The 14,124-nt window shown below is 49.2% G+C and overlaps 1 protein-coding gene across 2 annotated transcripts in view; it reads right to left on the reverse strand.

Annotated features, from left to right (window-relative positions):
* Shb (SH2 domain containing adaptor protein B) overlaps nucleotides 1-14,124 on the reverse strand; it is a 133,671-nt gene that overhangs the window by 21,480 nt on the left and 98,067 nt on the right. For both annotated transcript variants that reach the window (XM_042697972.1, XM_042697981.1), the window contains 2 exons: nucleotides 5,318-5,489; nucleotides 543-662 (listed from right to left, as the gene is read on the reverse strand). In XM_042697972.1, coding sequence (XP_042553906.1) covers nucleotides 543-662; nucleotides 5,318-5,489 — 292 coding nt within the window. The remainder of the gene's footprint in view (nucleotides 1-542; nucleotides 663-5,317; nucleotides 5,490-14,124) is intronic.

A 14,124-nucleotide genomic window follows, 5' to 3' on the forward strand; every position in this document is an offset into this window, starting at 1 on the left:
CTGACATCAACTCCTCACAGGTCAGGAAGTGTGCAGAACAGCCACAGGTAGTAACACAGCAGGATGCCTCACAGCTCTCTCCTAACCATTAGCCAGACCTGATAAAAGCCAGGCCTGCCTAGAAGACAACCCACACGTGTAAAGAAAGGGGTCAGATGGCCACTCTATAGTCCTGGCATTGCCCCTGGGGTTGATTACTGCCTCTGAGAGCCTCAGTTTCCTAGGCTGCACAATGGGAACAATATGTTCCTCATCAAAGGGCTGAAGTTAGGTTTGAGACCAAAATGAGAGGTGCTGAGAGCCTGGTACAGACCCTGGTTGGTGGCCTGAGTGACAGCAGGGCTACTATATCCCTAGGACAAAGACCTCCTCTCTGGAAGGAAGCAGAGGTAACCAGAATAGCTCCTGTGTGCCTCAGGAGAATGAGACCAAATTGAAAGACCAAGGCTGAAGTAACTCCTGCTAGGAAGTTTCCCAGGGACTGCAGGTCCGTCCCCCATGGGCCAGTGGTGGTGTGCTATGGAGGTGTGGACTGTACTTACTTCAGGGACAGGGAGTAGTCGTGTTTGCTGGTCTGGCTGTTGCGGACAAGGTAGCTACATTCCTTGCAGAGTCGCAGCAGGTTCTCAGCATCTCCTCTGCTGATGGCTCCGTGATACCATCTGGGAGAGAAAGCAGAGCTCAGTCAGAGCCCAGCAAGGACAGGGTGCTCCCAGTGACTTCAGAGAGAGGCTTGGTCCCCTCAGATGGCAACTGCCAACTCCCAGCCTCCCAGGTGCCTGCATTTGTTCCATAATTCAACAGCTGTTTTCTGAGTACCTGCCAAACGCCAGATCCTGAGGGGAGAAGAGAGAGTCAAATCTAGTCAAACTATCTTGCTTGAGGTTCACAACCCTCTGGGGTCACACAGCAAACCTGGGGTGCCAGGTGCTATGGAGGTAAAGTGAAGCTGGGGAATGCGGGGTACTGTGACTTTAGGCAGGAAAGCCTGTGGAGAAAATGACACCCCAGGAAGCCATGAAGAACAGTGGTTAGAAAGGAGCTTTTCTGGCAGAGGACAGAGGGGTTGAGGCACAGGCCTGAGGAGTCACCTGTGCAGGCTATGGAAAGAGCCAGAAGAAGCAAGTGGCTGGAAAAAGGTCACAAGGATAGGAGTGGGCAGTGTGGGCCCAGGTCAAGGTGGAACAGGCCAGGAGCATTTCTCTGAAGGATATGGAAGCCACATTAGGTGCTGACTGGAAGGCCACTCTGACACTGTCTGTGACATGGGAGAGGCTAACTCAGGACAGGGGTGTTACACGATGCTCCTGCCAGATGCCTCTAGGTACACGAGAATCTCAGACACTACCCATGCCAGAGGGGAGGGAGAAGGATCTATGCATATCCGCAAGAATGCCATCACCAGAAATCAGGACATTGTCTTCTATGATGGGGAAAGCTGGAAGGGAAATGTCAGTAGAAGGGTTAAAATACTCAATACCAACAGGAGGGTACATATACCTCAAACTCATGAGTGAATACAAGAGCCTGGGGTGGGGGTGGGGGCTGGTGTCCATAGGTTACAAGAAGAGACAGAGATGTGGAGCCTGGTGTCTGTCTTACCATTCCAGAGGCCACAGCTGGACATGCCACTGAAGGTGGCTGAGCTTTGTCTGTATACCAACTTAGGGCCATGCCAATCCCTTTGGGATTGGATGACTTATGGAAGAGTTTGGGTATGTTCTGGAGAGGAGTGTTTTCAACAGTGGAGGATACTATCTATCAGGACTTCAAGATGTCATTTGTGTAGTCCTCGTTGTGTTTTAGCCCAGCTGATGTGGGTATGCTGCCTCCACATGTGTACCTTGACATTCTACCTAGACAAACCTCTGCTACAGGTCACTGTGTGCTTCCTGCCACTGATACCACAGTGACATCCAGCCAGCAGGCGAGGCATGGTACATCAAAACCTAAAAAAGACTTGGGTCAGCCCGGCGCTGGTGGCTCACGCCTGTAATCCTAGCTACTCAGGAGGCTGAGATCTGAGGATCGTGGTTCAAAGCCAGCCCGGGCAGGAGAGACCATGAGACTCCTATCTCCAATAAACCACCGGAAAACCGGAAGTGGCGCTGTAGCTCAAGTGGTAGAGCGCTCGCCTTGAGCTGAAGAGCTGAGGGACAGCGCCCAGGCCCAGAGTTCAAGCCCCACGACCGACAAAAAAAAAAAAAAAAAAAAAAAAAAAAAGACTTGGGTCCTAGAACACTGAGGACTGGAGAATAGACAGAGCCTAAATGGAGCACCTCTGTCTAGAGAGGGCTGAGCAGCCCAGCAGAATGCTTGGCAGGGGGTGCATGGTGACCTGCCTTTCTCTCTACTTACACAGAAACATGAGGGTGGGGTTGGGGATACACAAGAGGAGAGGGCCATAGTGAAAATGTTTTCAGGTGTGCCAAGGCCCAAGTTATGCTTTAGAGTGGCTGTTATGGGAAGAAACAATGAGACAAGGACAGAGCTGGCTTCTGAAACGAGAGGCAACAGACTGATGTGACACCCTCCAGAGAGCCTGCCTGTGCAGCACACCCCCAGCGAGCTGACAAATGTTTTATTAGGAAAACAGCTTCCTGCCATTTGAAGCACAGCCATCCTCAGGGAAGGTCTGGAAGTGGCCTCTGGGGAAGTGCTGCCCACGGCCAGCCCCTCCCTGATCACACAAGTGAGGCTGGCTCAAATGGGCTGCAGAGGGTGGAGGTTGGGGGAGGGGCAGGGCGTGTTTCTGGATCGCTGTTAAGGATAGTTCCCCGGGTGATAAGCAGGATTAGCTACCAGTCTTTCCTGGCACTCCCAGAAAAGGGAAAGGCACAAGCATGGTCTTAGGGTCTAGGATCAAAGGAGAGACTAAGGGTAAAGGGCACTAGGTCAGGAGCCAGGCAGCCACAGGCAGCCTGTCAGCAGGACAGGGAGCCAGGCGGAGCTTCTGTGGGTCTGTGGGGGTGGGGACCAACTGTTGGGACTAAGTAAGCTCTGCCTGGAATGAAAAGAGACTAGGCAGGAAGCTATTTTGGGGACGTGCGAGACCCTGACTGGCCAGCCAGGTCAAAACCAGGGCATTAGGGAGCCTCAATTATTTCCATTCATTCCATTCAATATCCATTGGCTCATCCAATATTTACTTACTGCTCCCTACAGCCTTGATCTCATCAGGCTGACGTGGAGAGGCAGAATCAACAAGCAGATACAAGAAACCATCCCAGATAGTGACAATTGCTATACAAAGGCTGTGGCAAAGCAAGGACTGTGGAGGGGAGGGAGCAGCTGTAGAATAAAGGACAGGAGAGCCCTCCTACACCCCCCCCCCCCCGAGAATATTTATCTGAAAATCCTGAGGTGCCAACTGTGTAAAGAGCCCAGAAGAAATAGCAAGTGTACAGGTCCTGAGACAGGAATGTGCTTGGGATGTTTACACAGCAGATAGGTAGCAAGCACTGTGAGCACTGAGTGGTACAGGATGAGAATGGACTTTCCAGTTATGAGTGAGGCCTTATGGGCCAAGGAAACAAGTCTGATTTCATCCTAAACATGTTGGAAAGAGTATGTTATATATACATTGTTATATTTGCTTTGAATGACCTTATAGATCAACCAGCCTGCCCTGAGGACAACTCAGAGGGAAGCAGGAGGAAAAGTCAGGCTGCTGCATTGGTTGTGCAGAAGAGGGAGGTGGACAGACTCAGTTTTGTGGAGGGAAAAAATGGCAGAACTTGGTAATGGAAGCAGATGTTGACATAAGACAGAACACGGAATCAACAGGACTCTAAGTTTGTGGCCTCAGTTGTAACTAGACAGATGTGGAAACTGGGGAAGAGCAAATTCCTAGGTGGTCAAGATCCCAGTTCTAAATACATTGAGTTTGAAATGCCAGGGAGGTAGCCAGGTATAGGAGTGAGGACCTCTGGGAAAGGTGAATCATTACCAGCATCATGGGAGAGAGTATTCAGGGATGCACATAACTGGACACTGAGCCCAGGTCAAGGAGGGGTAAGGTGCCAGAAGGAGTAGCTGGGGAGAAGAATGGACAAAAAGGCAGGAGACAATGGAGGTCCCAAGAGGAGGGAGCTGTCAGGTGTGCCCACTGCCATAGAGGATGGAGTGGGCTGTCTGGGGACTCAAACAGAAAAGGAGCTGAGAACTGTTTATTCAGGCCCTATGACATGGTCCATGTTCTAGCCACAGTTCTGGTGTGGTGGTCTCTCAGAAAAGTTTCTGCTCTTACAGGGCTTGTTTTCCATAGGGGCAAGTCAAGCTTATTTTCTTTACTTCCTTCAGCAAAGTTTGTGTTTACAAGCTGGTCATAACAATGATGTAAGATGGGGTTGGGGTGCAGGTGGTCCTTTGTCTGTATGAGGCTGCACTGAAAGTAGAGGAGTTACCTAAACACATCTCTGAGGAAGGAACTTCAGGACTTCTGGAAGGCCAGGATAACCTTGGGAAGAACAGGTTATATGGGAAGGAAAGGCAGACATGTCTTTGGACTTGCTGAGGGTCTTCTTGGGCAGAAATGGGAAAGGAAGGGCATCCAGCTTCATCTGGGTGTAGAGAGAGAATGAGGAGACTTTAGCTAACCCAGGCAGGCCTGGCCACTGATAGTCAGGTTGCACATGGGCTGGCTTCCAGGAGTCTCTGCTCTGTTTGTTGATTAACAAGTGCACAGTTTGATCAGAAATAAGCAAAGCTGGCTGCACAATCTGCGTGGCTGTGAGAGCTGATTAACCACACTGGCTGGGCTCCCAGCAAGCTCCAGGAGGCAGGAGACTGCAGCCTCCCAGGACAACAGCACACACTTCCAAGGGCAGAACATGACATCATTCGGAAAACCTTGCATCCTGCTCTTCAAGCCAGCCTTTCCTGTTGGGGGCGGGGAGAGAAAAGCACTACCAGCTAAGCAAGACCAGAGTCCCCAGGGCCAAGACTGATACAACACATGATACCCACAAGGAAGGCTTATGAGGAACCTACTCAGCTCAGGTTGGGAGGGCTAAACCACACAGATTATTTTTCGGTCTCTTGACTAGCTATTGAGGGTAGTGGTGTTAACATCAGGAGGAAGGACATGGCCAGGCCCAGGAGTCATGAGACATACATTCTAGTCCTAGGGCTGCTTCTTCTACAGCCTCTGCAAATGAGGGGGCAAAAAGGCCCTATAACTCCTGCACTCCCAAGGCAAATCAATGAACAGAGGCACAGCAATCAGATACACTGGGGTTTACAATAATGAGAAACAGAGGTTCATAGCAATGAGATATACTGGGGTTGGTGTTGGACGCTGATCCACAGAACTTACATCTGCTTCTCTAGTGGGACAGCAGGATCCACTCTCTCCCCCAGAATCCCACAGAACTCCGGGCTCCCATGTTTGATGGGCTTGAAGCCCCCTCCTGGAGCACGAAGTTGGCGCCGCCGGTCCCTCGAAGGTGAGGGGGATGACTGTCGCTTCTCGTTGCCATTGAACTGGGCTGAGCAAGCAAAGAAAGAGCATGGTTACCAGGTGGCTCTGCAAGGAACACAGTTTCAGACAACAGTCACTTATTTAGTTGTATTTTACAGTTTGGTGGAGGCAGAGTTTCATGCAATGAAAAAGCCCCAAACACTGGCTTCTTCTACGGTTTTGAGCATAGCCCCAAAAGCTAAAGTATTGGAACCTTAATTGCTCAAAGCACAGTGTTGGGAGGTGGGGCTTAGTGCGAGGTGTTTGGGAGGTGGGGGTGGACTCCTTGTGAACTAGAAGGCTACTGTGATGGTGATATGATTGGGTTATTATAGAGCCAGGTTGCCTCTGCTGTTTTTTCTCCTCTGAAGCTGCCCACTAACCCTTCTGCCTTCTGCCAGCAGTTGGAAAAGGTATTACACCCTCCTCCCTAGTATCATGCCCTTGGACTTCTCAGCCTCTAGAACGTGAGCCAAAACAATCCCCTCTTCTTTACAAATAACCAGCCTCAGATTTATTATAACCATAAAACAGGCCAAGACAGCTTCTCAAGACAGGACATGCAGGGGCTACCTGGCTGTGCCAAGTGAGACTGGGGGGCTGGATGTGTCTCCAAAGGCTAGTTAGTGAGGCCCTAAGCACACAAGATTCTCCCTCCAACTCTAGCAAGGGTGCTAGGCCCTCTGGATGGTTCTTAGGGAAGAGCTGTTCTGCACAGTGTGGGAAACCTGCCGCCATGAGGCTCCTCTCCTCCCATTCTATGATCCCATCTAGGCCACAATTGCTCCATCTGCCCCTTTCTGCTTGGCCAACCTTATAGAGTTCTCCTTGGGGTGTCATGTTGTCACAGAGCCTGCTTCTCCTCATACTGGATGCTGCATGATCCAGACACAGTGAGGTTAAAGCAGCACATGAGCTTGAGGATGGAGGCTGGGCTCTCTCACTTACTTTCCTTCCTTTTATAGGCTTGTGGAGGGCACAAAAACGCTACAGAAAGGACAATGAGCTAGAGATGCTAGAGAGTTCCTGGGGACCAGATAGTCCACTTGCAAGTCTTCCCTTTGGGCCTCAGTTTCCCTCTGAAAGACAGGGGTAATGAGAGCCCCACTTTATGGCGGTGAAATGAGGTGAGGCACACAATCATCTTAGCAGAGTACCTGGCAGGTAGTCCTTTGCTAGATGCAGTTATCATATACCTATATTGTTATGAGGATCACATCTTCACAATGCAGATATGATAAGACTTCATATCAGCTACCAAATTAACCTGAGCTCCACTCTTCTTCTAATAGATTATTCCCAACCCCTCCACTCCTCTTCTTTTTTTTTTGGGTCTGGTCGTGGGGTCTGAACTCTGGGCCTGAGCACTGTTCCTCAGCTCTTCAGCTCAAGGCTAGCACTCTACCACTTGAGCCACAGCGCCACTTCTGGCTTTTTGCTTATGTGGTGCTGAGGAATCGAACCCAGGGCCTCAGGCATGCAAGGCAAGCGCTCTACCACTGAGCCAACTTCCCAGCCCCCTCCACTCCTCTTCTATGTCTACTGATTCTCAGTGGTGCCTCAGCTGGGTTACTCAACCTTTCTCAGCTCCCATATCCTATTTCACTGAGGTGAGGTGAAGATAGATGAGAGAAGGCACTAGAATACACAGAGGTTGCCAGGTCAGCCAGGTGCAGGCCTGCAGAACAGCTCCAGGTCAGTCCAGATGCATCTCTAACCCCATGTCCTTGGCCAAGCCTGGGCATGGAAGATCTCAGCCCCACCTATGGCAATGTTACACACAGAAAACTGAGGAGCAGTCAGGTGCTGGTGGCTCACACCTGTAATCCTACTCAGGAGGCTGAGATCTCAGAATTGCAGTTCAAAGCCAGCCTAGGCAAGAAAGTCTATGAGACTCTTATCTTCAGTTAACTGCCAGAAAATTGGAAGTGGTACTGTGGTTCACAGTGGTCTAGTGCTAGTCTTGAGGGAAAGAGCTCAGGGACAGCACCCAGGCCCTGAGTTCAAGCTCTATGACCAACAAAACAAAACAAAAAAGAAAAAAGAAAACAGGGGAGGAAAGTTCTTGCCAATCTAAGGCTCTAGATATGTTGGACCTACCTACTCTCTTGACGATGCAGAGCATGTGGCCAGCCTGTCTACCCAAGATTCACATGCAGCAGCACTCAATCACAGTGTGGGGCACTTTTTAAGGGCAGGAAAACAGTGGTGAGCAAAACAAAACAAAAAAATGTCCACATGAGAGCTCAGATTCCTGGTGAGGAAGGGCAGGAATAAATAAGCCAGCATGCCAGTAGCTGATGACAGCATCAGACAGACAAATATGGTGGGATGGGGCAGGGATGTTGTCTGAGTAAGCAGCAGATGGGAAAGGGGATGACCATGGGAAGGGCAGTCCTAGAAGAGGGAAGAGCAGAGTCCAGGCAATGAGGTGGCCCAAGGTTTGAGCATTGAGAGGTGGAAGGGCCAAGAGAGCCAGTCCTCAGGGGTCTGGAGAGCCTGGATTTCATTCTAGTTTTGGTGGGGAACTTGTTCACCTTAGACTTTCTATTAGGTTGGCTAAAAATAGATGGGGGGGGGGGGGGGCGGGCTGGGGTATGTGGGACCTTGTACTTTCCACTCAGTTTTTCTGAGAATTTAAAACAGCTCTACCAAAATTGTTTATTAAGTAAAAGAGAGGATATGGGTAGAGGGGCAACATTGGGAAAGGGGAAAGCTCATTCCCATACTCCAAGTAGAGCACAAGAGGAGAAAGAGGATCAGGGACAATAGCAGGCTTGGGCCTGAGCACTGGAGGATGGGGCTGGCCTTGGCCAGAAGGGGATAGTGCAAGGAGACACCCAAGCCCTTTTCCATCTGGTGCAGGAGAGGGCTCTTGTGCTGGGGGCCAGAGAGAAGGGGTAAAGCCCAGAGCTAGAACTGGGCTCTGGTATTCCTGCTGCCATGGGCATCTGGCCCTCTAGCCTTCCACCACTCCAATCACTCCCTCAGCCCCTCTGAACCACATAACTCTCGTGGCAGCTGGTTAGATGATGTACATGTTTTTGAGCAGGGAATGAAGTTAAAGCAGGTTCTGATCCAAGCACCCACCTTGAAGAGCCCTTGGTGGGCACCCTGGCGTGAAAGTGAGTAGTGATGTCAATGGACAGGTAAGGGGCAGCAAAAGAGTACCTTCCTGATGATGCCAGATAATGACACTCTCAGGTTGACATGAGAAAACCCTGTCTCTTGATAGGGTGGCTATGGGCAACATGAAGTAGGGCCCTGGGACCGCTCAGCGATGATAGTATGAAGAAGGTGATTCCAATGTATGCGTGAGTCAGGGAGAATTGCCAGATCGATTCAGGGCCAGGGAAGGCAGTACCCCACTGAGATGGGGCCAGTTTCCACCTGTTATATGTTCCCCTCTGCTAAGGCACTGCACTGTTGTGGGCAGAAAGCTGAAACTCAGCAGGATGTGTGGGTAGTAAGGAGGTGAGGCTCCAGGCTTAATTTTACCACAGGTCAGAGAGGGAAAGACAAGCTCTACTGGCTGAAATCAGAAACTGAGGGATTCCGGCAATACTAATCCACAACAGACTTTCTGCCACAGAGGGAGGGAAGGGAGAATAGACCAGAGAATAGGGAAGGAGCCTAAGGTCTTCTGTAGTCTGTAAAGCCCTCCAGGGCCCGGATGCCTGCTCAGCCTCAAGTCTTGCTGATCTCTACACCTGATTCTATTACCCTTTGTGCCATCCCTTCCAGGAAGCATTCCCTGAACTCACCTCTCCCCAGATTCCCTTTGACTTCAGTTCATGGTACCCTAATTATCAGTTTCCTTGCTGGACTCGTTATGAGTCCTCAAGGGCAGGGGGCTGTACCCTGTGTTCTTTTCCCTCCATGCCTACCACAGTAGCTATACATGGTACTAGGTGTTTAATGAATGCCTTAAATGAAGAAATTTAATGAGCTGCTGTATTGCTTTATTAGGGGAAAAAATATCGGTTTTCTTACCTGATAAATTGGATAAAACCTAAGAACATCCTAGTCAACACTAATTCCCCACTGAATTAATTTATACATTTGCCGGCAAGCTTAATAATGTAGTCATGTATTTTAGAGAACAGGTGGGGATGAATGACAGGCTTAATTAGGCAAATCATTTCACCTAAAATACAAATATACAAACTCCAAGTGCAGTGATTCGGCAGTCAAAGGGGTGGGGGTGGGGGAATAAGAACAAAAGCCCCAAACATAACTGCTTTCATCCCTTCTAATTAAGTTTCTCTTTAATCTGCAATTTAAAATGGCAATTCTTTTAATTTAGTGATTCCTCTGCAAAAGATAAAGATACAATCCTTCAAAAGAATATCTGCATTTAGAGAGAAAATATGCTTCTCCTGTGAGCTGTTAGAATGACAGAACCTAATGAATTCCACCTATAGGCAATAAAAAATCCAAGTCAGAATCCTGCAACAGGGAGGGACTCAGACAGATCAAGCTGGGATGAGGCACTGGACTTTTGTCTATGATGGAGATGGGATGGGGTAGAGGGAAATGGTCAATGTGCCCCAGGGCCCATCAAGTTAGCACCGGTTTTATCCAAAATGTTTTCTAAGAGTTCCAGTTAGGTTGACAGGACTTATGACCCAGCAAGTACTCTCGTCTTTTAGGACTCTCTTTTGGTCCTTCCTTTGAACATACTACAGATTTTGTAGGTCCCAAAGTTTGGTCCCAGACAACAACAGAGGACAATATCTGAGGCTCTCATAAGCACTAACCCTCTGGTAACCTTGCTAGGGGTAATGGGTTAGGAATGGAGGCCTGAGGAGGAAACAGAAAACGCTCTTCCAGGGGGGTCCTGTGGCAGGAGGAGATTGGGTCTGGAGGACTGTGGAGCCACACGGTCAGCTCAGCTTATCTTCCTTCCTTCCCGGCAAGAGCAGTGGAGGGCCAGGCTTCTGCTCCACCTGAGTGATGCATAGAGTCCTCCAGGGCCGGGTACAAGGTACTGCCCTTGACCCCTGTGCCCTGTGCTCCTTCCCCTCACCATGAAAATGTTTGCTCAGATGAAACAAGTATATTTTTTCAGGGTTCATCTTCTTTTGGTGCACAGTTCAGAGTGGACCAGACAGCAACTTTCAAAATGCCAATGAATCTCTACATCGTAGCTTTGCTGCGCTTTGAACCCTTGCTGGTCTCCCAATGCTCATGGACAACTGCAACCTCAAGGTCCTCAGTGACTCAGCTCCAGCCTGACTTTCCACAGGTGGCCTGGCCTCTAAGACCTCTCCGGGTTCTACCTCACCCATAGCTCTCTCAGCCAGGATGGATTGTCTCCAAATCCCACACCCTTCTTTAGCCTTTCTTCATTTGTATCTAATCTTCGGAATCTCTTTCTTCACTATCTGTCTTCAAAAATCCCACCTATTCTTCTAAGCTTAGCTTAGATGTTACCACCTGGGGTAGGCTTTGCCCTAAAAACCCCAGGTGGAATTCCTTTGTCTTCCTCTAAGTCTTGAGGTCCCTTATCTGTTCCACTATCTCATCACAGTGAAATATGTGTCCGCTCAAAATGGGACACAAACTGTAGCCACTTTCCCCTCAGATGCATACTCCAGTAAGTGGCCTCTGAGCTAAACAAGGCCAGGGCATGAAAAACTGCAGAAAGAGTATGGACTTCAGAGTCGTGAAGACCTGGATTTAAGCCTCCTCTGCCATTACTGTGCAACTCTGGGCATATTTCTAAGTTTTTCTGAGTTTTAGCTGCCCATAGGTACAGACAGGCTCCTTGTAAAGACAGGCTCTCTGCCCATAGTCACGTGATGCTTACATAAACGTGCTCCATGTCAAAAACTATCTTCTTGCCCCTCACCCCTCACTTCCATAGAATTCCTGACTGAGTTGAAAGCTCCAAGAAGGCAGGACATTTGACTGTTCCTTCTAAACACCCCACCCCTGGAATAGTGGTGGCTGTATAGAAGCTCAACATCTGTGGAATGCATGAGTCTCCCAGGACCATGCAACCTCTATTATCAGACAGAAAAGGCAAGGCTCAGAAACTGGACTCCTTCAAAATACTTTAACAGTTTTGAAAAAACGGCTTAGTCCTCATTTAGTCAGGGGGGATCTGAAAGGCACATTTTTCTCTCGTTGGCATAGTGAGCCTATAAGGTTGTGGTATTACTGTCCATATTTTTACAAACAAGGTGCTTGGTGCCTCCATGTAACTTGCCCAAGCTATTGGAGCAAGCTGGTGGGTCAGGCAACAGGCCCCACCCCCGGTCCTTCATCTTCTGCTTGGGAAGCAGCTCTGGATTGCCTCTCCTTACCTAAGGCTGAAGAGCCAGCAGAAGAGCCAGCACTGCTGTCTAGGTAGATTGCCAGGCTGCTTCTTTTTGGCTGGCCTGTTCTGGCTCTACCAGTTCTCCGATCAGGACTAAGCCACTTTTCAGCTGCTCTCAGTTTCCAAGGAAGTGTCTTTGGCCTCTCAGCGGATCAGTCAAAGTGAGTATGGGCCACACTTGTAAAGCACATGTCAGCTGCAAGGAGGAGCCTTCTGCTTCTTCAGGGATGTCTTATTAACTCAGACATAACAAGGAACAGAGTCAAGTGCTGGTGACTTACACCTGTAATCGTAGCTACCCAGGAGGCTGAGATCTCAGGATCACAGTACAACACAGGAAAGTTCATGAGACTCTAATCTCCAATTAACCACCAAAAAGCCAGAAACAGAGTTGTGGCTGAAGTGATAGAAGATGCACCTTGGGCAAATAAGCTCAGGGACAGTGTCCAGGCCCTGAGTTCAAGCCCCAGAACTGGCACCAAAACAAACAAACAAAAAACACCAAAGAAATAAAGGCAATCAAGGTACCTCTTCTACAGTCCTTGACAGGGAGTCCATGGGGGCAAGTAGGGAAGGCTGCATTGATTTGGGAGGTGGGGTGTACTGCATGATTGCTAGAGTCTGTGAAAATGCCATAAACAAACACCGTGGATGACTAAGAACCTTCTGTGACCTCAGAGCTCTGCTATTTCAGTTTCCCAAATACACAACTGTGCCACCGACCTTCACCCACATGGTGAGATACATGGGAATTCCCATTTCACAGAAGGAGGCCCCTACTCCTGTGCAGTTCAAAGTGGGCCAGGCTCACCCCTCAGGTCGGCTGCGGGACTTAGTAAGTACTTTGGTAAAGATTTGCTTTACCGAAAGTCACCAATCAAGGACCACTGTGCATAATCCATGGACACTCTGGTCCCAGGGCTGTGCACTGCCATCCTCATAGAAGGTTGAGAGTGCAGGTTCTCATTGTGCGGGTGGGTGGCCAGTGATCCCTGGAAAAACAGACCCTGCTTTGAGGCAGATGCCAAGGTGCCTTTTGCTTCCCAGTATGCCATCTGCACAGGTATGCCATATTTGAGACACAGAAGACACCTTGGCCTAGAAGAAGGAGCATGCCTTTGTCCTCTGATTCCTCCCCTCTGGCCCCATTCCCAGAAAAACCCTCCCCTGCTGGGTGCCTGGCTACAGGAGATTTAAGACAAAGCCTGATGAAATGCCAGAGCCAGCCATCCTCACCATCACAACTCATTTCACAAATAAGAAATGCAGGGTAGGAAAAAGCACTGACTCACTCAAAGTCAATAGGCTGTAACAAGTTCAGCACAAATCTGCTTACAAGGCCATACACTGTCCAAAGTCACAGAAGTGACAATGGTGATATCAACAGCTACTACTTACTGAACAGTTGATGGATCCCAACTCCCAGTGCTTATTGTCACCTTGTACAGACGAAGAAACAGGCAGGTTTTAAATCCAGACCATGGCCACAGCCCTGAGCTCCTCTCCGAGTTTGGGCAGGGCTTCCCTGTCAGATATACCTGAGGCCTGCTTGTGCCTAGTGAGTATCCTTTTACCTGCAAATCTCCACAGACACAAGAATCCTAAAGCCTGGGATTTTCCTCCATTTATAAGCCTAAAGACCCACTCAGAGTAGGCTGGGTACTTGTGGATTTCTGTCACTGCCCACTGTGAATTGTAGTGCCAGTCAGGAGCAACAATAGGGGACAAGCCCATGCTGGCCAACTCATCTGGTTATTTCCGCTCACAGCCAATCCTCAAACAGGCAGACACACCTTTAGCTTCACACCAAAAGTTCAAATAAGAGGTAGGACAGCTACCAGCTAGAGAGGACACAGTGTACAGCAAACCGGCCACAAGTCTAGCACTGGACAACTGGGGTTTGGCTTTCCCAGGACCTGACTCACTAGCAACTTCCCAAGCAGCTGAGTGCTCATTATATGCCAGGCACTGAGGGAGGTGAGGGCCAGGAAGACATGAACAGGGCAGGGTCTTTGATCTTATAGAGCTTACAGCCTCCATCCATGTGAACACAGAGTTCTGGCTGGCCAAAGATATTCTATCAAATCTTTGGGTTCTTACTACACAGGAGACAAAGTCACTGGAAGGGACATTTCTTTCAACGTAATTAGCAGATGAAACAAAGCTATTAAATGCTGATGTTTTTTTCTTTTCTTTTTTTAGGTACTAAATTTATTCATACCTCAAGTAGAAAAACCAACTGGAAAAACCTGTCTCTCAGTGACACATTAGCCAAAGGAAGTGAGTGAGCCCAGCTCTCTTATAGAAACCCCTTTTCCCCTGGCAGACCTGCTGCTCA

The sequence above is a fragment of the Dipodomys spectabilis genome, unplaced genomic scaffold, assembly GCF_019054845.1.
Source record: "Dipodomys spectabilis isolate Male_0828 unplaced genomic scaffold, ASM1905484v1 ptg000006l, whole genome shotgun sequence".
Classification (NCBI taxonomy): Eukaryota; Metazoa; Chordata; class Mammalia; order Rodentia; family Heteromyidae; genus Dipodomys; species Dipodomys spectabilis.